This window comes from Alexandromys fortis, unplaced genomic scaffold, assembly GCF_014885135.2.
Source record: "Alexandromys fortis isolate MF-2015 unplaced genomic scaffold, M_Fortis_MF-2015_v1.1 scaffold_50, whole genome shotgun sequence".
Classification (NCBI taxonomy): Eukaryota; Metazoa; Chordata; class Mammalia; order Rodentia; family Cricetidae; genus Alexandromys; species Alexandromys fortis.
In genome coordinates this window covers 120,028-143,810 of record NW_026067932.1, presented here as the reverse complement: position 1 = coordinate 143,810, position 23,783 = coordinate 120,028, and the positions used below count along the sequence as shown (strand labels likewise).

At 42.5% G+C, this 23,783-nt stretch overlaps 1 protein-coding gene across 1 annotated transcript in view; it reads right to left on the bottom strand.

Annotated features, from left to right (window-relative positions):
- Positions 1-17,336, bottom strand: part of Ahrr (aryl hydrocarbon receptor repressor) — a 77,434-nt gene extending 60,098 nt beyond the window's left edge. Inside the window, exons 1-2 of the mRNA XM_050145524.1 lie at positions 17,235-17,336; positions 6,600-6,672 (exon numbers count right to left, since the gene is read on the bottom strand). Coding sequence (XP_050001481.1) covers positions 6,600-6,664 — 65 coding nt within the window. The 5' untranslated portion in view covers positions 6,665-6,672; positions 17,235-17,336. The remainder of the gene's footprint in view (positions 1-6,599; positions 6,673-17,234) is intronic.
- Between the last annotated feature and the right edge of the window lie 6,447 nt (positions 17,337-23,783).

The window sequence follows — 23,783 nt, the reverse complement described above, 5'->3', positions numbered from 1 at the left end:
AGCCTACACTTCTGAAGAAACTGATAAAAAACACACCAGTTAGCTACAACCTGATACTTTGGAGGAATGTGTAAAAAGTCTCAGGCAAGCATGAAGGGCTTGGTTACGAGCTGTGTGGCTCTGTTGCATTTCTCAGCATTTCTGTGTCAGGTTTTCTGAGAAGGGAGGATGCCTGGCTAGGGCAGTCTGAGAAAAAAATGTGCCTGGAAAAATATACTTTTATTTAGCTTCCTTCAGAGTCTCACATCACCCAGCCCAAACTTAATATACGACAGGAAAAATACAAGTTCCCATGCTACAATGGTGACAGTTTCCTCACCCCATTGGTAATCCAAACAGTTCTTAGTCTTTTTCGTTCCCAGAACAAAGAATTTCAGTTCAAAACTCAGGCCTGGTAGTCCAAATGCCTAGAAGAGGACCCCAGGACCTGCCAGACATCACAGAAAAGTTCTCGGAGCCTGAGCATCTGGAGGACCAAGAGGTCATTTGTCCACCACTTCATATAGCTCAGGAAACTGCTCACTCATAGACAGACTGACCTGGCTTCAAATGCCTGCCTGGAGAGGGCGCCTTCAACATCCCTTCACCTCATTTCTTAGGTCTCCCTCTTCCGAACCTCTTAATTGTGGCACAAACTAAACCTTCCTGGTTATTCACCATCAGTATTACCCACACTATGCGTCTAGAAGAGACCACAGCAGTCAGAGTGGATCCAATGTTGGAGAGGACAGGAGAGTAAAACAGACCCATTATTGTCAGAACTTCACAAATCAGCCATCTGAATCAGCAGCCCAACACTTTCTGGGATCTCAGGGAATCTCAGATTTGAGGCCTCTCTGGTTTTGAGGAGTTGTCCAATGGCCCAATTTCCCCAGTTTTTAAATAATGTCAGGCAGCAACAAACCTAGGAGCTGTTACTTTTTAAAAGTGACATCTAACTAACATGATCAGTCATTGAAAGTCAGCGGTCTTTCATTTGCTAGTCATGACACTGCACATCTCTTCTTGACCTAAAGATTTTCACTGTCCTAAGGGAAGTACCTCCCTCATGTGCACTTTCTCCTAAACTCCTTACTTTGGCGTTGGAAACTGAAGGCCTGTTTTCTACCCTTGTGGATCGACCTGTTATGAATATTTCATCTGAATGTATGGAAACATGAATAATGGTGCCCCAACTACCTTTACAAAATAGAATGCTTTCATGATTCATTCTCATTATAATGTGTGTGTTTGCATCTTCATTCTTTTCTATAGCTAAGTAATATTAAAGCATATAAATGGACTACATTTTATTGATTTTTCACCAATTAATAAATCGGGTGGTTTTCCATTGATGATCCCATAATCCCAGCTTACTTCTAACCTCTATCTAAATCTAAGGTAGAGGTGTCCTTGCCTCTCCATGCAGGGTGGTGCCTACACTAGCTCTAGCCCTGACCACCAGGTCTTTCTATACAGAGAACATGAAGGGTGCTACCTGCAGCAAACTTGCACTTGGTTCCGTGCACTCCAAGACTCCCTCAGGCTCGGGGTGGGGCATTGTCCAGCAAAGGAGTTGTTACAAGTCACAGTACATGTTGCTTTCCTCCTCTGGTTCTCAGGACACCAAGATACACCTCACTGCTATCTATACTCCACACTCTACTTCCCAATATCATCTCCATGAAGTAGGTGGTACCTCAAGAAAGGGTAAATGATCAGGAGGGACAGTCCATCTAGAAAGCAAGTGGTCCTCTGGGCTTGTGGTGAGTTCAAATCCAGGGCAAATGCAGAGGCCAAATAGAATTCTCACAGGCTCCAGAAGAAAGAAACAGCAAGAAGTGATGAGTAGGTAGCCATTATGGGACTAGCAAGAAACCTGGCACTAGAGAAATTCCCAGGAATCCACAAGGATGACCCCAGTTAAGACCCTAAGCAATAGAGGTGAGGGTGCCCGAACTGGTCTTGCTCTGTAGTCAGATTGGTGAATATCTTAAATGTTACCATAGAACCTTCATCCAGCAACTGACGGAAACAGAGGCAGAGACCCTTAGAGGAGCAGTGGGCTGAGCTCCCAAAGTCCAGTTGAAGAGTGGGAGGAATGAGAATATGAGCAAAGAGGTCAAGACCATGATGGGGACACCCACTAAAACAGTTTACCTAAGCTAATGGGAGCTCACAAACTCCAGTCGGACAAGGAAGGAACCAGCATTGGATCAAACTAGACCCTCTGAATGTGGTTGACAGTTGTATGGCTGGGGCAGACTGCAGGACCACTGGCAGTGGCCCCAGGACTTACCCTCTACTGCTTGTACTGACTTTTAGGGAACCTGTTTTCTTCAGATGGATACCTTGCTCAGCCTAGATATAGTAGGGAGGGTCTTGGACCTTCCCCAAAGCAATGTACCTTACCCTCTCTGGGAGTGGGTGGGGGTGGAGTACAGTATAGGTGGAGGGAATGGGAGAAGGGAAGGGAGTAAGAACTGGGATTGGTATGTAAAATGAATGAAAGTTTGTTTTCTTTTTTAAAAAAAGAAAAATAAAATAAAATTTAAAAAGAACATACAGACACACACACACACAATAAAATTGTCTTCATCCAAAGTTCTTTAGATTACTTTTCTTTGAGACATCTCATTATGTAACCTAGGCTGGTCTCATTCTCATGACCCTGCTTCAGTCTTCTGATTACAGGAATTATAGGTATACCACTATGTTCAGCTTAAAATGTCTTGTGAATGTATAGATGTGTGTATTTGTTCATGCATGTGTATGTATGTGCTTATAAGCTGGTGTGCATGTCAGAAGAAGACAGAGGTTGACATCAGACTTCTCCACCTTATTTTTTGTGGTATAGTCTCTTGCTGAGCCTGAAGCTTGCTGTTTGTGCTAGACTGCCTGGCCAAACCTCTGGGATCTACCTGTTTCCCTGCTTTCAGCTCTGGGGATACAGATGAGTATTTCCATGATCAGAATTTGTGTAGGTGCTAGGGAGCTGGAGTCATGTCCTCATGGTTATCAGAAAGCATTTCACCTGCTAAGCCATCTCTCCAGCCTCCAAAATATCCTTTGAAAACAAGTATTAACAAAATGAAAAAGCTGCCATAGATTAGAAGAAAATAATCACAAGCACTTGTATCTAGAGTATATAAAGAACTCTCAGGACATAGTGAGATGATCTGAAATGAAAAAAAGCAAATTATTTAAATGCTTTAACACAGAGGCTGCATGAATGAAAAGCGAGCCCATAAATACATCCAACATCATTATTCCTTAAGTCAATACAGATTAACCCTGAGAGTCTACTGATTCATGAAATTGTCTGGAACTGAAAACTGGCAATGTAAGTACTGGAGAACATAGAGGGGCCTATACCCTGTTTCATTAACTGGAACATAAGAGGATGCAGCGACTTTAGAGAATGGCCTGAAAGTTTCTGGGAAAGATTAGCAGTGTTATGCAGCAACTGTCTCAATAGGCATTTACCCAAGAAGAACAGAAGTACCCAGCTCTCCAAGAATTGGTGTGGCACATCCACAGAATCTTTAACAGCCCCCAAACAGGGAACAATCTAGGTGTCCACCAAAACTGGAATATTCCCGCAACAGAGAATAGCTGGGCAAAAAAGAAATAGGGCTATTGATGCACGAACTCAGAGGAAGCCCAGAGTCATTATGCAAAGCAGTAGCTCCAAAGAATGTAATTCAATTATACAGGACACAAGAAGTGCAAAATCCACAGCGACAGGAAGTAGAGCAGAGGCTGCCTGGGGACAGAGGTGGTGGGGACAGCTAAAGTTCAAAAGGAGACTTTTGGAGTGGCAGAATATTTGAAATCTTGACTTGCTGGTGATTTCATGGGCAAAGGCTGATTGGCTACAAACCTGGTCAGGTCAATTGAAACACTTGTACTTCAATTATACTCCAGGAAAGAAAAAGCAGATGTGATCCAGTGAGATAGCTGTTGGTAAAAATACCTAATGCCAAGCCTACTGGCCTGAGTTTGAGCCTGGGGACCTATATAATAAAAGAACAGAACTGACTTACACACACACACACACCATGGTACATATGCTCCAATGTGTGTACACACACACACACACAGATGGACACACACACATCTATTTTGGGGGAGAAAGAAAAGAAAAACAAATAAAAAAATCAGGGACTTGAGTATTACAACTTCCACATTGTCATGAAATGAAGACACTGTACGTGGTAAAATCCCAGGAATCCGAGAAGATGAGATGTGGAGCACCAAACATGGTGGTGGTGATACTTGACATTCACTTCTAGAAGAAAGTTATGGATTCAAAAATACTCATAGCTACTAGGTAACTAGGGTGTGAAGAAAAAAATTAAGGTTGAATGAACACTCTTACAAATTACTCGCCACTTATAGCATGGCAAGTGACACTAACATCAGGCTGCCCGTGTCATTTACCCACATCCCTAAGCTCCCTGGATAAAGGTGGAAGGATCCTGACTGATGACATGCATGCTACAGATCTGTGTTACAGCTGGAGAACACAGAGCTTAATGGACAGCAAAGGACTAAGATGAACCCTTGGAAAGTACACTTCATATACTCAGGTTGTATAGTAGGAAAAATACAGCCTATGGAAAAGACTCTGAGGTGTGCAAGTATGTATATAACTTGAGTACATATAGGAAAAAACATACACTGCAGAGACATTTCAAGAAGCATTCACAGAAAATTCTAAAATCAGATGCTTCTTGAAAGGGGATGGGGTGCAGAGACAGCCCCTATGTTGTGAGCCAGGCAAGCTTTCTATCTTTTCAGAGCATCTATAAATCAAAATGTGTTTGCCTTTAATCTTAGCAGTTTGGAGGCAGAAGCAGGCCAATAACCGAGTTCAAAGCCAGTCTGCTGTACATAGGGAATTCTGGACCCATCAGGACTACATAATGAGACCCTGTCTCAAAAATAAATGAAACAAAATAAAATGTAAGTATTTAATGCCTCAAACATGGTCTCGCTTTTGCATTGGAGTTAAAATATTATCAAGACAAAAAACCTCAACTCAACTTCCTTCTACATTGCCCACCAGATACCACTGTTTCAGTTGAGTGATTAAGTTATTTTCTTTCCTTATTTATAAGATAAATGTTATATAAACAAATCTAAATCTCTGTCATAGAGGAGCACATTTCTATGCCTACTCTCATGGGCTTTATGTCTTCTCTAGTGTACTCAACTGTTACCCCAGCTCTCCTCATATCAAAGACCTCAAGCTCCACTGTTTGGTGGCTCCGACCTTCAAATAACCACCTTCAAAATCCAGTCTCACACTAAGGATAACCTCAGCTTCTTGTCAGGCCTTGGGTCCACAGGGTATTAAACCAACACAATATCTTGTAGCCCTGGAGGCCAGCAGGGGTAGCTCTGTCACTTACAAAGAGAGCACACCTAAAAGGAGCTACTGATGGGTGGTGCACCACTAACATTCTGTTGCATCCCAGTCTCACACACAGTTGTATCATGCACACAGCTGTATCACATATCCAGAACCCAGATCCCCCCCTTCTCTCTGTCTCTCTCTCTGGGTGTGTGGGTGTGTGTGTGTGTTGCCGTGCACCGCGTCCCCGTGTTTGTGCTCTGTGCGCTGGCACCCAGTTCGAGAGCTTCGGGCAAGGGGGCTGGAGGTTAAAATACACAGACACACACAGACAGAGAGACAGCGACACGAATCATCCTTGAATTCCCCAAGAACGCCCCCTTTATTGTGTTCAAGGGCAGATTATATAGAGATAGCCATGCCCCAGCCAAACCCACCAGAAACCACTCTCCTGCCATCAGGAACTCCTGAAGGTCTCGTGCTCAGAGCAGCTGTAGGCACTCAGATCAGGGAATTACAAGAAATTCAGGATCTGGGGTCTCACTGCTCCCAACAGTGTGTTGTAACACACACACACATGCATGCACACATGCACACACAACTGCAGGTGATGATATACACAGCAGATTCTATACCAACAGCTAGAGGCAGCCTGTGGGCAAATTATAATTCAGCTGATTTCCTGGAAAGTGTTCTAAACCCTGGTTTTGCTGGAACCACCACACACCTCTGACTTTGGCCATTCTGTGGGTTGCAGGTTAAGCCCAGGAAAGGCAGAAAGACCACAGACAAGGATATTTGTATCCCTGGGGGACATGGGTCTGAACCCTGGCTGTCCCTATCTTTATACCTTCAGAGACCTTGGGTGAGGAGAATACACCCCAAAGAGCCTTCGTCATTTGGAGTGTGAGTACTAAACCCTAGGGCACTTTCCACAGACAGAATGACTCATTGCTGAAGAGAACAAATGTTCCAAACATACTAGTGGCATATCCCTCACCCAGATGAGACCTCCACCAATTCCAGCCAGTGCTTTGTGTCTAGGTCAGAAAAGCTGCCTTAAGTAAGCTTACCTGCTAAAGAAAGCCAGTGACAGGTCACCTTTACATGAGATCCAAAAGACACCATGACTATGCCTACCAGAAAGGTTCTCCAAAGTCTCCCTTATACTATGTTTGCCTATAAAATTCCCTCGCCTCAGGAAGGCACAGTATGTCCTTCACTCCCCAGGGATATCAGGACGAAGGGGATGATACGCTACCGCTTCTGAATGGGTTTCCTTCTCTTCCTGCCAGCATACGTACACTCTCCTGGTGGAATCATCATCTTTGGTCCTAAAAGAGAAGGGGGACATTGAATTAATTACATGACGAGATCCCATGTGACATCCCACATGTGCCTACTGTAGCGACCCCAAATCAGGAAGGTCAGTCAAGGCCTACTGGCCCTCATGCAGGTTGGAGTGCTCACTCTTACAGCACTATGGAAAACAAGGTGGCGGCCTTGAGAACCGCACAAATTTTTACTCTGAGTAGAATCATGATGCAGGCGGTGGAGCAGAGAACATGTACTGAGCCTCAAGAGGCTGTTGCTTTCAGAGCCATACCATCTGTTTATTTGGGCAGTCCCTCCTGCACCCACAGGCCCATGGGGTTAGCAGCCCCCCATTTAAGTGCATTATTTCTTCTCAGTTCTATGTGCTAGACTTCCACTATGGTCACTCATGCTCAGCCACCTGCAGATCAACTAACCGTGTCCTCTGGTGCTAAACCCAGGCCTATGCCTCCCAAAGAAGTTGCTAAAGAATCCCTGGGCCTGCACTTCAAAGTTTGCAACTTCTCATCCCTTCATCAAATATAAGGACTCTCATCATGTCATAGAATCTTGATATTTCTAGTAGTGAGGCCATCTGAGCCTTCACAATTTCCCTTAGACTCCTGTTGCACACCCCCTGCCCCAGTAGCCTGAGAATGTAAATGGATAGCACTGATTTGACCTCATGTGTGTATTATCTGGAAGAGGTACCATTTCTAAGCCTGGAAGTGACAGTGAAATTGTCAGAACTATGTGATTGATCTCTTTTGAAGATTAAGGAAGGCAGGCAGAGAAAGATAAAACTCATAGAGTGGATCTTCCAAGCAAACACTAATCACACAGCTAGGTAGCATGCAAGGCGTATGATGTGGGATTCCCGTCTGTAGGCTAGAAGTATTTTTATACCATTGGCCATTGGCATAGCAGAGCAAATCCTATTTGGAAATCCAAACAGAGAGAGCTAGAGAGAGTAGGTGGAGTCAAAGAGATGCCATGTAGCTGCTTAAGGAGATAGATGCCTACTGATAGGCCATGACCTTGTGGTGATACATAGATTGATAGAAATGGGTAGCAGTAATGTAGCAGGATACAAGATTAACTCAAAAAAATCAGTAGCCCTCATTTACAAGGACGATAAATGGGCTGGGAACAAAATCAGAGAAACATCACCTTTCACAATAGCCACAAATAACAAAAAATATCTAGGAGTAACTCTAACCAAACAAATGTATATGACAAGAACTTTAAATCTTTGAAGAAAGAAATTGAAGAAGACACCAGAAAATGGAAAGATCTCCCATGCTCTTGGGTAGATAGGATTAACATAGTTAAAATGGCAATCTTATCAAAAGCAATCTAGAGATTCAATGCAATTCCCATCAAAATCCCAGCAAAATTCTTCACAGACCTTGAAAGAACAATATTCAACTTCATATGGAAAAGCAAAAAACCCAGGAGAACCAAGACAATCCTGTACAATAAAGAAAGTTCTGGAAGCATTATCATCCCTGACATCAACCTCTAACTACAGAGCTACAGTAATAAAAAACAGTCCGGTATTGGTATAAAACAGATAGGAGGACCAATGGAACCTAATTAAAGACCCAAATATCAATCCAGACACCTATGAATACCTGATTTTTGACAAAGAAGCAAAAAATATAAAATGGAAAAAGAAAGCATATTCAACAAATTGTGCTGGCATAACTGGATATCAACATGTAGAAGAATGAAAATAGATCCATATCTATTGACATGCACAAAACTCAAGTCCAGATGAATCAAAGACCTCAAAACATAAAGCCAACCACACTGAACTGCATAGAAGAGAAAGTGGGAAGTGCACTTGAATGCATTGGCACAGGAAACCACTTCCTAAATAGAACCCCAGTAGCACAGACACTGAGAGAAACAATTAATAAATGGGACCTCCTAAAAATTGAGAAGCTTCTGTAAAGCAAAGGACATGATCAAAAAGACAAAATGGCAGCCTACACAATGGGAAAAGATCTTCATCAACTCCATAGGCAGAGGGCTGATCTCCAAAATATACAAATAACTCAAGAAATTGGTCATCAAAAGAACAAATAATACAATAAAAATGGGTATAGATCTAAACAGAAAACTCTCAACAAAGGAATCTAAAATAGCTGAAAGACACTTAAGGAAATGTTCAACATCTTTAGCTATCAGAGAAATGCAAATCAAAACAACTCTGAGATTCTATTTTACACCTGTAAGAATGGCCAAGATAATAAACACCGATGACAACTTATACTGGAGAGGATTTGGGGTAAAGGGAACACTCCTGCATTGATGTGGCGATTTCTCAGAAAAGTAGGAAACAACCTTCCTCAAGACCCAGCAATACCACTTTTAGGTACATGTAAAGGATACTCAATTGTGCCACAAGGACATGGGCTCTGCTATGTTCATAGCAGCATTGTTTGTCATAGCCAAAACCTGGAAACAACCTAAATGTCCCTTGACCAAAGACTGGATAAGGAAACATTTACACAATTTACACACATTTACACAATGGAGCACTACACAGAAGAAAAAAAATAATCACATCTTGAAATTTGTGGGCAAATGGATGGATCTAGAAAACAGCATATTGAGTGAGGTAACTCAGACCCAGAAAGATATACATCATATGCATTCACTCATAAGTGGCTTTTAGACATAAAGCAAAGAAAACCAGCCTACAATTCACAATCCCAGAGAACCTAGATGACAATGAGGGTCCTAAGAGATCTAATCTACTTGGAAGTAGAAAAAAACAAAACAAAACAAAACAAGATCTCCTGAGTAAATTGGGAGCATGGGAGAGAGAACGGGAGGGGAGTGGAGAAAAATATATAGCTCAATAAAAACAAAAATAAATAAAATCGTTAACTAGTGGTTTAAAAAAAGAGTGACAGTGAAGCAGTTTCCCAACTTAGGCTGCTCCTACTTAACAGAAAAGATTTTTTTAACTCTATGCCATTAGTAGCCAATATTAGATGAATGCATCAGTCCTGGATAAGAGGATGTGGCACAGGCATGAAAACTCACCTCAGTAAAGAATATACTGTTAGGGCCAGAAGAAAAAAACATGCTTCAAGGGCTGTGGCCAATGTATTCAGAGGTAACTTAAATTAATTTAAAAGATAGTTCATCTTCTGGGTGGGCACAATCCATGGCACCATAACCTGATGTTTACTCTAAGTACTGTTGTGGACATTAGCAGGATTTGTACTTGTGAAGTCGTATAAATCCCTTCTAAAATTGCTGTTCCTACCAGTTCTGTAATTCTTCAAAGACAGTGTGAATATATTGAGCTCTAAATACTCAGAGATGAGAAGTGAGTACCATCCCCAGCTGCCATCTGCTCAGTCCACATGGACCACACAAAGACTGCATGATCACACTCTAAGTGGATAAGCAATGCTCCTTCTTCCCTTGAAGTCTTGGCTTCAGGGTGTTTAGAGGTCTTGTCATGCTCACAAAGATGTACTCTCTTCATAATCACTGAGGGTCTGACAAGTTGGGGCTCCCAGAGCTTATTAATTCTAAAAAGTCCCTCATCTGAGGTAGCAGTTCAATAAATACTAAGTTTCTATGACTTTGACATCTTAGTGCTTTAAAATAAAAGAAGTCTCATGCTCTTGTTAAAAGAAAAGAAGAGAAAGGAAAAAGAAAAGAATAGGGATGGGTCAGGTCTGGGCAAAACAGGAGGTGGAATCAGTGTGGGGAATATTATCTAAATACATTGTATTCATGTGTGAAATTACCAAAGAATAAATTTTTAAAAATTAAAAAAATATGTAAGAGCTAGCTAGAAATGTGCCTGAGACACTGGCCAAACAGTGTTGTAATTAATGTCACAACCTGGGCAGATTAAAGAGCAGACCTTCATACTTCACAGTTCTGGAAAATGGGCATCGAAAACCAAGATGCTATTCAATTCAGTTTCTCATGATAGAATCTTCCCGGCTGATAAATAGCCTTGTTTTCCTGTGTCTTTATGAAGTGGTGAGAGAAAGAACTCCAGGGTCTTTTGCTCCTGTCCTAAGAACACAACTCTGTGGAACTACGGGATATACCCAATGACCTCACTTCCTTAGTCCCTCCATTCACGCCTCAAGTCCATATGTAGAGCTGCAGCTTTAATATAAGGATCTTGGGGGACACAGTTCAGTTCATAGCGGTACTCTCTTATACCTATGGGATCTATCTATGTTAATGTCCTCTCATTTCTGATTCTGGTAGTCTATGATTTTTATACTTCTGATCATTCTGAATAAAGGTTTGCTAATTTTGTTGATCTTTTAAGATCCAACTATTATTTTAATTTTTCTTCATTTTTATGTTTTAAGTTTCATGTCTTCTCTGCCTTGTTTCTATCCTGCTTGATTTAGGCTTTTTTTCCTGTCCCAGTTACTTCAGTTAAAAGCTTAGATTATTTATTTGATACATTTTATTTTTCTAACAAACACTTTCCGCTGTTTCTCACAAAGTTTGATGTGTTCATGTTTTCATTTTTATTTATTTCTATTTTTTAAAATTATGAGTTCCTTATTTTCCAAATATTTGGGAGTTTTTCAGATGTTTTTCTAGTTTAATTCCACTATATCAGAAAACACACTTTGTATGATTTCTGTCATTTTGGATTTATTAGGGATTACGTAAATTTTACAGTAAAGTCTGTCTTGTTCTATGTTCCATGTGCACAGGACTAATGTGTATTCTGGTGGTGTTGAAAGATGTGTATTGTAGCTCAGCTCCCCTGAGTTCCAGTCAGCTGTCATTTGTGAATTCTGTATCTGTAATGATGTCCTGTTTATTTGTTCTATGGATCAGTGAGAGAAGCTTATCAGTACGAGTGATGAACCATTTTCTTAATTGTGCTAGTTGTTGGGAGTACGCACACTTAGGATTACCATGTGTTCTTAGAAGATTGGCAACTTGGTTAGTTTTTCTTTGTCCCTAGTTACATTCTTTTGTCTCATGCCTGTAAGCAGAGACTGCTTGTTCCTTTCCTGGCTGCCCAGACATGAATAATCACACTAGGACAAATAATTCCCCCATAAATTCAACAATTTAAATGAAATGGAGCAATTCCTTCAAGGACACAAACTATTAAAATTCTCTCAAGAAAAACAAATAACTTAGATAGTTCTACATCACAATAAAAAAGCTCAAGCCCAAATAACTTTCCTGATATAGTCAACTATTTTAAAATATAAATAAGTCCAGATCTATTGTTTCTGGTAGAAAAACTAAACATTACTCATCTGTGAGTTCAGCCCTGTTCTGCTATCAAAGCAAAGGTATTGCAAAATAAGAAAATTATATGTCAGTATCTTTTGTGAACATAGATACAGAAACCCTCAATTAAAATTAGCGCATAGAATCCAGCAATACAAAATACATCAGGCCTCAGTGGATTTTATCGAAAGAAGTCAGTGCTTCTTTTTTCAACTCTCAAGAATCAATTAATAAACTAAAGAAAAATATTATCTTAATACCTACAAAAACCATCTGACAAAACCCAAATTCAATTATGATCACTAAAAACCTCACCTAAAGCTATGGATAGAAGGCAGTGTAAGAAACTCAATGAAGAACATCTCCAGAAAGTCTACAGTTAGCATCCTACCAAGTCGTCCCCCAACAAACACATGTTTTGTGTTTCTCTACTCCTATCACACATCATATTGTGGATTAGCCAGAGAAATAAGATAAGAAAAATAAACAAAAGTAATAAAACTTGGAAAGAAAGAATTCAAACTTCATCTCATCACAAGAAATGTGATGGTACCTATAGAAAATTCCCCCAAAGAGAAAAAAAAAAAACACTTTTGAAAAATGTCCTACAATCTGGCTTTGGTGGCACATGCCTTTAACCCCAGCACTGGGAAAGCAGAAGCAGGCAGATCTCTATGAGTTCAAGGACAGCCTAGTCTGCATAGTAAGGTCTAGGCACATCAAAGTTATGTAGTTATATCCTGTCTCAGAACAAACAAACAAAGAAACTTCATATAATTAACTATTAAGCAATGTCAAAGGCTAAAAGTACAATATACAAAAGTTAATCATACAACTATATCCTGGCAATAAACCAATGGAATTTAGTTTTTTTTAAAAGATATAACATTTAAAATAACACCCAACTAAAAATTAAATAGTATTTATAAAGTCCTGACATGTGTAAGTAGGCCTCTAGAAATCAGGAAAGATTAAAGGGATATCAGAAAAAAGTTAATATAATGAAAACTATAAACTACAGACCCAAACAGCTCAGTGAAGCTCAAGCACAAAAAAAAAAAAAAACATGAGGAAGATTACGCTGAAGTATCCAAATTGCTTCATATCCAACTCACTCATAATCCGTGACAAATAAAATAATTTTAAAATCCAAACACTACAATATTTGATACAGTAAAATACAACAATAAAGGATAGCAACAGCATCAGAATGAATGAAAACAGAAAGATTCAGAAGGAACCAAGTTAAAGCACTTTTAAAAAAAAAAGATGATATAACTTAGAATTCTACATATTGCCTTTCAAATTCTTTTGTGTTTTTAATTTTTGAAATGAGGTACTGGAGAGGTGGATTAGTACTTAAGAAATCTTGATGATCTTTCAGAGGACCAGAGTTCAGTTCCCAGTACCCACGTCAGGAAGCTCTTAACCATTTATAATCCCAATTCATGGGATCTAATGTCTTCTCCTGGCCTCTGTTGACTGGCACACACGTGTGCGTGCATGCACAAAAACACACACACAAATACATACACACAACATACCTTTAAAATTAAATAAATAAAACAATAGCTGATAGTTTAAACAACAATAATGACTGTCTATTGTGAGATTTATGAGTTGTGTATACCAAAAGTCAACACGGAAGAAACCATCCAAGAGGTGGTATAGAAATACTGGGAAACAGACTGGCTATCCACCTGCTGTTTTTAGGTTCCAAGTCACTTTTGCCTGCTCAGCATGAAGATATTGGGTTCTTGGAGTACTTCTATTTAGAGCGAACATGATGTTATGCCTGCAGGAGAGGGCACCGTAGGGACCCTGGAAGACAAGGGGTTCTATTTTGGTTCTGGAACTAATTTTTCTCTTAGCTCTTGCTTGGCACTACAGAGGCTAGAAAACTTAGCAACTTCCTCTGCCACCTGTAGGGTTGAATCATTTTTCATAAAAGGCTTGAATACCATCTCTGCAAAAGGACCTTCCTAAAGTACTCTCCCACTACACCAGGGTACTCTTCTGAGTTCTGAGCACCTTTATAGTTGCTCTAGTATTAATACTTAATATTAAATTTAATCAAATTAAAGTTGAAAATTGAATCAATCTAAGAAATGGTCATACAAATATACAAGTATTCTAGAAACACACACATACAGCATGCAAAGGATTCACTTCTACATAATTGTTTGGGAGGAAAGTGGAGTCTAGACAGCTTGGTTGGCAGAATAATGCTCAAATAAAGCCATATCTGCCAGTATTGATAATTAGCTACCTGTGTTGGTTTGTAAACAAAGTGGGACAAAGTGGCTATAGTAAAATTCTTCTCATCTTTGTAAGAGGCTTGAATATTTCTTTATTAAAGGATGCAGAAGGGGCCATAGGAATGGTGCAATGGTTAGGAGAACTTACTACTCTTGCACAGGACCCAAGTCTGGTTCCCAGCAACCACATCAGGTGAATTACAAGCACCTGTAACTCCAACTCCAGAGAATTTGATTTTAGAAAGACAGAGGAGCTTTCTAAACCAGAGGTCTGGTTATGAGCTTATGTAACCCCAGAACTTGAGATAGTAAGGTAGAAGGATCCTGATCAAGGTCAGCTTCAGCTATATAACAAGACCCCATTGAAGAACACAAATAAATTAATAAGTAGGTTTTTAAGTTTTAAGAAGAGAGACCGTGTGGTACAAGAATGGTCATACTGTGGTCAGCTGACTTTCAACATAGTTCCAAGCTTACCTAATGAGGAAGACAAAGTCTCTTCAAAACAATAAATATCCACTTGCTAAAGAATGAGACTGGACACCTGTCTGACACTACTTGAAAAAAATACCCACTATTAAGTAAAGACCTAAATGTAAGAGTTAAAGCTTCAGCAGTCTCAAAAACATAAGGATTACAACAAACAAAATAATATAAGCCTTCCTGTTCTTAAATGTGACAATATTGTTAGTTTTAGCATTAAAAACACAATTAAAAAATAAAAATAGAGGATAAATTGGATTTCATCAAAATAAAACGTTTGCCTAAAAGTACACTATCAATAAATAAAAAGAAGTGCTAGAGAGATGTTTCTGGGGTCAGGAGCATTTGTTACTCTTGCAGAGGACCTGGGTGTGGTTTCCAGTACCACATGGTAGCTTACAACCAATGGTAGACATGCATGTGGCACTCATCAATCACTGCAGACAAAACACTCATCTACACAAAATACAAAATAAAACATTTTTAATTTAAAAAGAAAGTAAAAGGATGATGCACCGAATGACAGAAAACCCTGAAAAGTTGTAGCACAGATGGGCCAAGAAATTACTACAATGTAACAACAAAAAAATAGGGGCGGGAAGGAAGCTGCAGCTGTGATGAGATCAGAGGAAAATCTTCAGATTGAATGGGAGGATACCTAAGGAAGTGGGGATGAAGGAGCAGGAGGGTTTGGATGGATGGATGGATGGGTAGTGTGTGTGGCTATGAGCTGGAGCACGAGAGATACCCGTGGGAAGGGATGAGGATGTGAAATGACATTCCGACGGCCCACCTTCCCAGGAATGCCTGTGAGATGCTGGTCTCAGCCTATGTCCAGCCACACGCCTAGTCAGTGGAATTCTCCAAGAAACCAGGTTGGGTAAGCAGTGGCTGGAGGCCAGCATATAAAGCCATCTCACTGCATCTGCAAGGGACTTACAACTCAGACAGGAAACTTCCAAGCCACACCCAGGCCTGGTCCCAGAGAACAGGCCAGAGATGCTTTCTGACACCCTCAGAGGGACACACACACACACACACACACACACACACACCACCCACTGGACTACCCTACGGGTCAAATAAAGTGAAGGAAGGGGATTACTCTTACATCCTAGAAGAACCCAAGCCCCAGCACCACAAGCTGGTGGCCAAATTCCTGCCATGGGCAGGAATGAGTGCCAGGGCAGGAAGAGAACTAGAATGAGGGCAACCAATGGCATGTAGGAACACAGAGGCAACAACAGAAGGCACTGCATACAGCCATACAGCAGGCACTGCAACAAGGGCTACAATCTGGGTGTGGCATAAGCCTGCCTACACTTATAAACAGCCTCTTGCTGGTGATCACTCTAGCTGGGAATATGTTCCTAGATATCTCTGCTGAAATGTGAAGAACTGTCCTAAAATGCAGGTTCTTTCAAAAAGCACAAAGGGTATGCTGCTCTATACCCTATACAGTAGAGAGCACAAGAAGCAACTTGCTGGCATCCACAGCAAGTCTGCGTGAAGTCTTTCCAAACAACTGCTTTGATGCACCTTGGTCTCTGCCTATGTCCCCGGCATAGAGTTAGCATCACTGCAACTGACCACTCTATTTTACCAAAGGTTGTGTGTCCTTCTCTAAAGGATCAGAACAACTACACACAAATGTTCCCTGTGGTCAACTACATCTCTTTTCCAGACTTTAGAAGCAGATAGGAGACATTTTTTCAATGAAGACTGTTTGAGGAGACCCTCCACAATGGACTCTTGGTGGCCCAGAATAGGGTCTTTTTGGTATCCAGAGGTGAGCCATGGGGTCATGGGCAGCAGACATGTGAGTGCTCTTCATAGGAAAACTCTATGCTAACAGCAGGGCCTGTCCTCTCTGGCCTGTGGATCGTTTACCCACTAAGACATAAGCTGACCAAACTTCTCAAGCAAAAGTAACAGTTGTTCACTTTATATAACAGATAACTAGAAAGTAGAAATAAAAAGCAGTCTCCTGTGTGCATAGTAGCAATATTTCGGTCTTCTTTCTAGTCTTGCATTCATGGTAACCCTGAGACCGTGTTCAACTACTGGGAAGGCAGGGTGGAAAGGACATACGTGTTTTGAACACAAACACTGCCCGTCCTGTTAAGGCACAGGCAAATTGTTTACTCCCATTTCTTCTTCGGTAAGATGGTTGACAACAGACACCTTATGAGGCTGCTTCATTAAGCGGAACATGGAATCCAGTCAGGAATAATCAGCACCTTCCCATGATGGAGACAGTCACTGCATACTGCAGCAAGGTCTCATACCAAGGCAGGCGAAAAAGTGAACTAGGCTCTGAGGCCAAGAGTGTCTCCTTCTATGGACCCACTGACCAGGCCAGAAGAAGTCCAGCTACACTGTCCAGTACCCTAAACTCTGGGATATAATCCCCAAGGTACACACAGAAACTTCTAGAGCAGGGCCTTTAAGTTTAGCTGGACACACTCCTGAGAAGCCAAGCTATACCTCCCACCCTGGATAAGGGGTAGCCACAGTTAGAAAGATCTCATGAACCCAAACCCTGGAACCAGCTGCAAAATAGAACTTTTGTAGAGGGACCCATGTACCAGAACGGTGTAAAGCTTGTGCCTCCTCCAAGAGACTCCCTGAGGTGGGGAGTTCCGGGAGCTGACGGTCATCTCCAGCTGGGATAGGGTTCCATAACTGGAATTACAAGAACAACACAGGAGCTGAGGACTTCAGGGTTCATGCCACTCAGATTTCCAGCAACACTAGGGCTCCTGCCCCTTTCTGAAAGGAGCCGCACTTTGGAATTTTCTGCTACTCAAGACTGGAGGGGACAGATATTTCTGAAGCCACTAACTGGTGAATTCCTGGAATGTAATTCCCTCCGAAATGTGAGTCCCAGGTTACTGTCCTCTGATCTCTCTATGAAGGAGCTGGCTGCACCACTTCCACTGGCTGTGCCCCTGGTGCCCCAGTACTGGGAATGGCTGAGGCGGACTGTGGGGCACCCCTTGCCAGCATCTGCAAAAACTTTTAAAAGATACCAGGGCAAAGAACTCCCTAATGCGGGACAGGTTATGCTCATTTGCATTGCAAGAGTGAAGTGGGTTGGGGACAAGATACCCAAGTTGGGGAAATTAAGGTCCTCAAACCGTGGAACCTGACTGGCTTCCCTCAAAGATGTCAAGCGAGACGCCCCTGCAGTGTCCACCACTTTGAGCAATTCTGCGTCCCCCAGACACAAGAAGGAGTCGGAGAAGGAGCCCCGGACCAAGCAGGAAAATCCCAGAGTGGCTACTGCAGAGGCAAAGAGCAGAGATCCCTTGAAACCCAGGAGCACTTACCCGGGGCAGGCGGGGCGCGGAAGATTGGGCGCGCCCGCTGAGGGAGCCGCAGAGGCCGGGAACTGTCAGCTCTCTCATCTCCGGGACCTGCCCTCAGGACTTGAGAAGGAAAGCCCCACCCCGGCACGCGAGCCGCCCTGCCCCGCCCGGAGCTGCAGGAGCAAGGGAAAAGCGGCAGGGGGCGCACGCACATCCTCGGCTCTATCTGCCCCGTGCCCTTTGAATATCAGGGGTTCCCAGGTCTGACTGCCTGGATAGAGTGGCACCGCCTGCCCTTTGAGTCCACGCGATCCTCCGAGGTCTTTGTGCCTATATGTGATCTTACCCTGGGCCTCTCAAATTCCCAGTTTGTGCACCAAATTTCACCTGGGCATGAGGAGGTCCAAGTAGTGTCCTCCGTGTTGCAGAGTTGTGGGTTGGGGCTCTTTGGACCCTAGGGTCAGAGAATGAGACCAGAATAGGTAACCTGGATTTAATGTGACCCTCCTAGCCTGATCTATGCAGTTTTTTGGAGAATCAAAAAGAGTAAAAATACAGTAGTTTTATACTTCACGAAGTATAAAATATTGGTTTGTTTCTTTCTGACACAGAACTTACCTAAGAGACATATTAGACACATTGGGGTCCTTTGGGGGGACATTCTCATCTGAAGCTTTTCAGGACATCACATGGTTAGGTTCAGCCCTTAAACGTACCTGTTCTGTTGTCCTGCCTGGCCTAGGTATCAGGACTCCTGCTAACAAACTCAAGGTACCTTTCATGGAGTCTCTGTAGCTCTCATGTGGGCAATCTGCCCTCCACGTTCTAGTCCTCATCCCGCCTTCCATTTAGGCAAACAGTCCTGATTTTGACTCTGCCCGTGTTTCCAGTTCCTGGGACACACCTTAATGTCACTGTCCATTCAGTCACGTTCCGGGTTACCCTTGTTTGCTCCCTGCCCCGCACCAGCTGCTTGGTCAGAAGGCATTCTCTAGAATCTCGCAAGGGACTGGTCCTGAGAGCACCTTGTCTTTTCCATGCACAGCTCTGAAACTAAACAGCTAACATCTTCTAGTTTGTGAGTTCCACCAACAAATCTGGGAATTTGGGATAGCTCTATTCTGTTCTCGATTCTGTAAACATCTTTGCCTGACAGAAAACATAGGCTCAGGAACAGGGACTGAGTAAATGTATTCCTATTTGGATTTGGGCATCAAACAATGTGCAGATACACTACCATGTTTTTAATCATTGATTATTATCTTGATATGCTTTTTGGTAATGTAAACTATGCATAGACAATTTTGGTTTGCTAGAAGTGAGGTTACAGTAAACTTCATTTTTCTTCTTTTAAATTTTCAAGATGTTTGTGATTCTTGTATAGCTTTGTTAACAGGCGTGCAGTGTTTTTTGATAATCTGGAGCAAACAGAACTGCAGGTGTAATGAAGAGGCAGAGAGAGGTTCTGCTATGCACAGCCTGCTGATCAGGGAACTGGCATCCATAGGTACCCTAAGAATTCGGGCTTTGCTGTCACTTTCAGTACCTTTGGAACTTTACAGAAAGAGCTTCACTCCTCTTTCGTGGGAAGACAACCTTTATATCTCAAGACAAATACAAGTCCCACCACACTTACCTTGTCTCCTCAGAACCAACAGGAAGGGGAGCTTCACTACTGATTCCTGAATTGGAATGGAAATTGAGGATGTCTTTACCAAGTACAGCAGAACACTTGGTCCTTGATACCTTCAGGGTATAGGTCATCAATCTTAGATGTTCTCACAGTCTCAAGTCTCTGTAGAGATAACCCTTCAAAAGAAAGTAGTACCTTTAAAGCCAGGAACACTGCAGATAGAGCACCCCGTGTTGGAAGCCCTAACTCTCAGGGTATTCCACATCAAGATGACTCTGGATTCCTCAGCAGTGTTTCCTGGACACAGGGACTAGTCTGTACTTACATGATGTGGGTTTCTCCTCTGTATGCTATGAATATGTTTCATTACCTTTGGTTAATAAGGAAGCTTCTTTGACACATTATTATTTTCAAAGCCATCAGGGAAGTTTCTGTTCAGGTCACAATCGTAATTTTCCCTTCTGATATTGAATAATTGCTGCATTTCTTGACAACTTCAAATCCATCTGGGTTCATGGAAGCATGATGTGGATCTGAGTGCTGTTAATTAGATGTGTGATTTTGGCATCTTTCCTGTGATATCGATCAGGTGGATCAGCAATTCTCATTCCACAGCCTCATCCCCAGGCGTATTAGCCATGTATCTGAACTCTGGAATTCTAACTCTGTGTTCATTTGGAGACTGCCCCACAATGAGAATCCACAGGTTTCTACCGCTCACAGATTTCCTGATGCTGCACAAGTGCACGACTGAACTATAGTTCTGGGCAACCCTCTTTATGCCTTCATTCCTTCCTGATGGTGGTATCAGAAATCCAGGGTGGCCACAACGGGCAGCAGAAGCAGAAGCCCCAGCCACAGGCATGTGAGGTCCATGTCCACCCACCAGGAGTGCATCTTGGCCCAGCTAGCTCAGTTGGTAGAGTATGAGACTCTTAATCTCAGAGTTGTTGGTTCCTGTAGGAGGTCCTTCTGTTTATTTGTTGTTTTCATTAATGAATAAAGAAACTGCCTTGGCCTGTTGATAGGGCAGAACGTAGGTAGGTGGGGAAGATAAAACTGAATGCTGAGAGGAAAAGGGTGGAGTCAGGGAGAGACACAATGGAGCCACCAAAGTCAGCCATGCTGAATCTTTGCCAGTAAGCCACTGCCACGTGGCAATATACAGATTTATAGAAATGGCTTAAATTAATATAAGAGTTAGTCAATAAGAAGATAGAGCTGATGGGCCAAGCAGTGTTTTAATGAATATGGTTTCTGTGTGATTATTTCAGTTCTGGGCAGCTGGGACAAACGAGCAGCCTTCCTGTTCGAGCATGATTAATAAAAACTCAGAAATGGAAATTTGGGTTCAACCTAAAGGTCAAAAAAGCAAAATTGTAGGAGCCAGAGGGGTCAAGGACATCATAAGCAAACCAACAGAAACAACTAACCTGGGCTCATAAGAGCTCACAGAGTCTGAATCAACAGTCAGAGCGACGGCATGGAACTGACCTAGGCCTTCTACATATATGTGACAGTTGTATAGCTTGGTCTTCTGTGGGACTCCTGATAGTGGGAACAGAGGATGTTTTTAATGCTTTAGCTGGCTTTTGGGAACTTCATACTGGGTTGCTTTGCTCAGCCTTACTACAAGGGGGAGGTGCTTAGTCCTACTGCAACTTGATATGCCATGTCTTGTTAGAACCTGCTCCTTTCTGAACAGAAACAGAAGAGGAGTGGATATGGGGAGGGGAGGTGGAGAGAGGAAATGGGAGAAAAAGAGGGAGGGGAAACTGTGGTCAGGATGTAAAATAAATAAATAAATAAATAAATTTAACTTAAAAAGAAAGTGACACTATAGATTCCTATATTTGAATGCTTGGTCCATAGTTGTTGGGGACTGTGGAGCTCCAAGACCCTAAATTTCCTCTGATACCCTGCCTACTGGAGTAAACAACTTGTTTTCCTATGCTTTCAGTGGCTCTGAGCAAACAATTGGTTTTACAGTCGCTCTGAGCACAAGACCCTCAGGAGTTCCTGATGGCAGGAGAGTGGTTTCTGGTGGGCCTGCTGTTAAGAGTTAGGGTGTGGCCATTAGTCAAGGAGACCATATATAAGCTGCCCTGGAACACAACAGAGGGAGCATTCTTGGGACATTCTTGGCATTACCCATGTCTGTGTGTGTGTGTGTGTTTCAATCTCCAACCCCTTGCCTGACTTGCGAACCATACTGTAGCACACAGCGTGTAGAGCAAACATTGTATTACAAGTGGAGGCCCCAGCAAGATCAGAAACTAGGGATCCCTGAGAGATCATTCTCAAGAATAGTGAGGATAAATTGAAGATGTGTGTGTGTCTATATGTTTTTTTCATCCCCAGACTCTTGCTCGATAGCAATTCCGCATGATGCAGGCGCCACAGAAGGCACAGTTGAGATTGGGAACTAGAGACACTCTGAGGGTCGCCTTCTGAAAGACTGGTCAGCAGAAAAGTAATAAAGAGGAGGTGGGAGGGTGAATTAAAGGTCTCAAAAAGATAAAATGTACGAAGAGAATCTGGATTACAGAGAGACATTTGATTCTGGGAATTGCTAAGAAAGGTATCCTAACTTTAAAATTTGGGTCTAAGGATCCTTGGAAAAGAGGCTCTGCTTTTGTTTCCACAGAAGATGAGGACCTGTGAAATCCTTCTAGATTAATATGGTTTTATGGACCAAGATTCCCCCAAAAGATTGCTGTGATTACCCTTCTAAAAAATTACTTTACCCCAGCCGGGCGATGGTGGCACACACCTTTAATCCCAGCACTTGGGAGGCAGAGGCAGGCGAATCTCTGTGAGTTCGAGACCAGCCTGGTCTACAAGAGCTAGTTCCAGGACAGGTTCCAAAACCACAGAGAAACCCTGTCTTGAAAATCCAAAAAAAAAAAATTACTTTACCCAACTAACAGCAGAAAGTAGTTTAAAAAAAACCAGAACAACAACAACATCCAAATTCCCTAAATGATTGTTCACGGGATGTTGTGGGGCCAAGGAGGATGCTGTAGGTGGTGGCGGTGCCAGGAGCCACAGCGGGGAGTGAGGATCATTGCAGCAACAAGTGCTAAAACCAAGGCAAGCCAGAGCCACCCAGACCCTGCCAGGCTGCCCATCTGCATGCGGGGTAAGGTGGTGGTGGGGGGAGCAGTGTGGCAGTGGCAGTCCCCCAATCTGCACACCCAAGAGTTTGTGGCATGACAGGTGGGATTTTCTACAGGACCCCCGGCTAGACCAGGCATTGGTTTAACTAAACTGCTGGGATGTGAAAGGGACAAGTAACTTTCCAAAGGTCATGGGTATTAGGTTTAAAAAGAAATTCCTTCTTGTAAGACATAGACCTGGCGTGTCCACTTTGTCCTTGGGGACATGATGGTATTCCCAACCTTTACAATGAGTAGAGGGGAAAAAAAGACATATTTCCTACTATTAATAAAAATAGTTATAGGTTAACATCTACTTCTTTTCACTAGAGTGGTAACTTTTATCTGGAGGAATAGACGAACTTAACCATTCTTCATGTACGATCTTCTGAAGTTTGAATCCAAGTGACAGCTCTAGAGTCTGAAGTAGTTTCTTACCATGCAAAGATGTATAGTGTTTAATCATGTGTCTATTATGACTGGTTCGTATGGCTGGTCAGCATGGCCGGAGGATAGATATCCTGATCTCTCCTTTCTGAGGCTGCCTCCTCTTAGCAGGACTTTGTCAACACCATGGCCAGCTCCTCACTCATCCTTTGCTCATCAGCTGTCCATTCACCATAACCTAACAACCAGTTCTGAATGAACAAGAAGTAGCAAAGGATACAAACCTGCAGGAAACTCCCTCCAGATACCTACTTTTGCCAGCCCTAGGACTCCTGTTGCTTCTGCAAACGCCCTGGATGGGCAGGGCCCGTCATGATGTGACTGCACTGCCCCCATGTGGCTAGGCTGAGCAAACCCATAGGGGTACAGAAGATAAACATTCAACAGTTTTCCTACAACAGGCTTTCTTGCTTTCTCTGCTAAAGGCTGGATGGAGTCTGTGCTGGGCAGTTTGGTGGACTAGGAGAACAGAGCACTGCTTCTTGTAAGGTGGGCACCTGCTTTGCCATTGACCCTCCTACACCCCATGAGCCACTTCCTTCCCTGCCTTTGAAAAAACAGCGAAGTCTCCACCCCACAGTCTCCAGC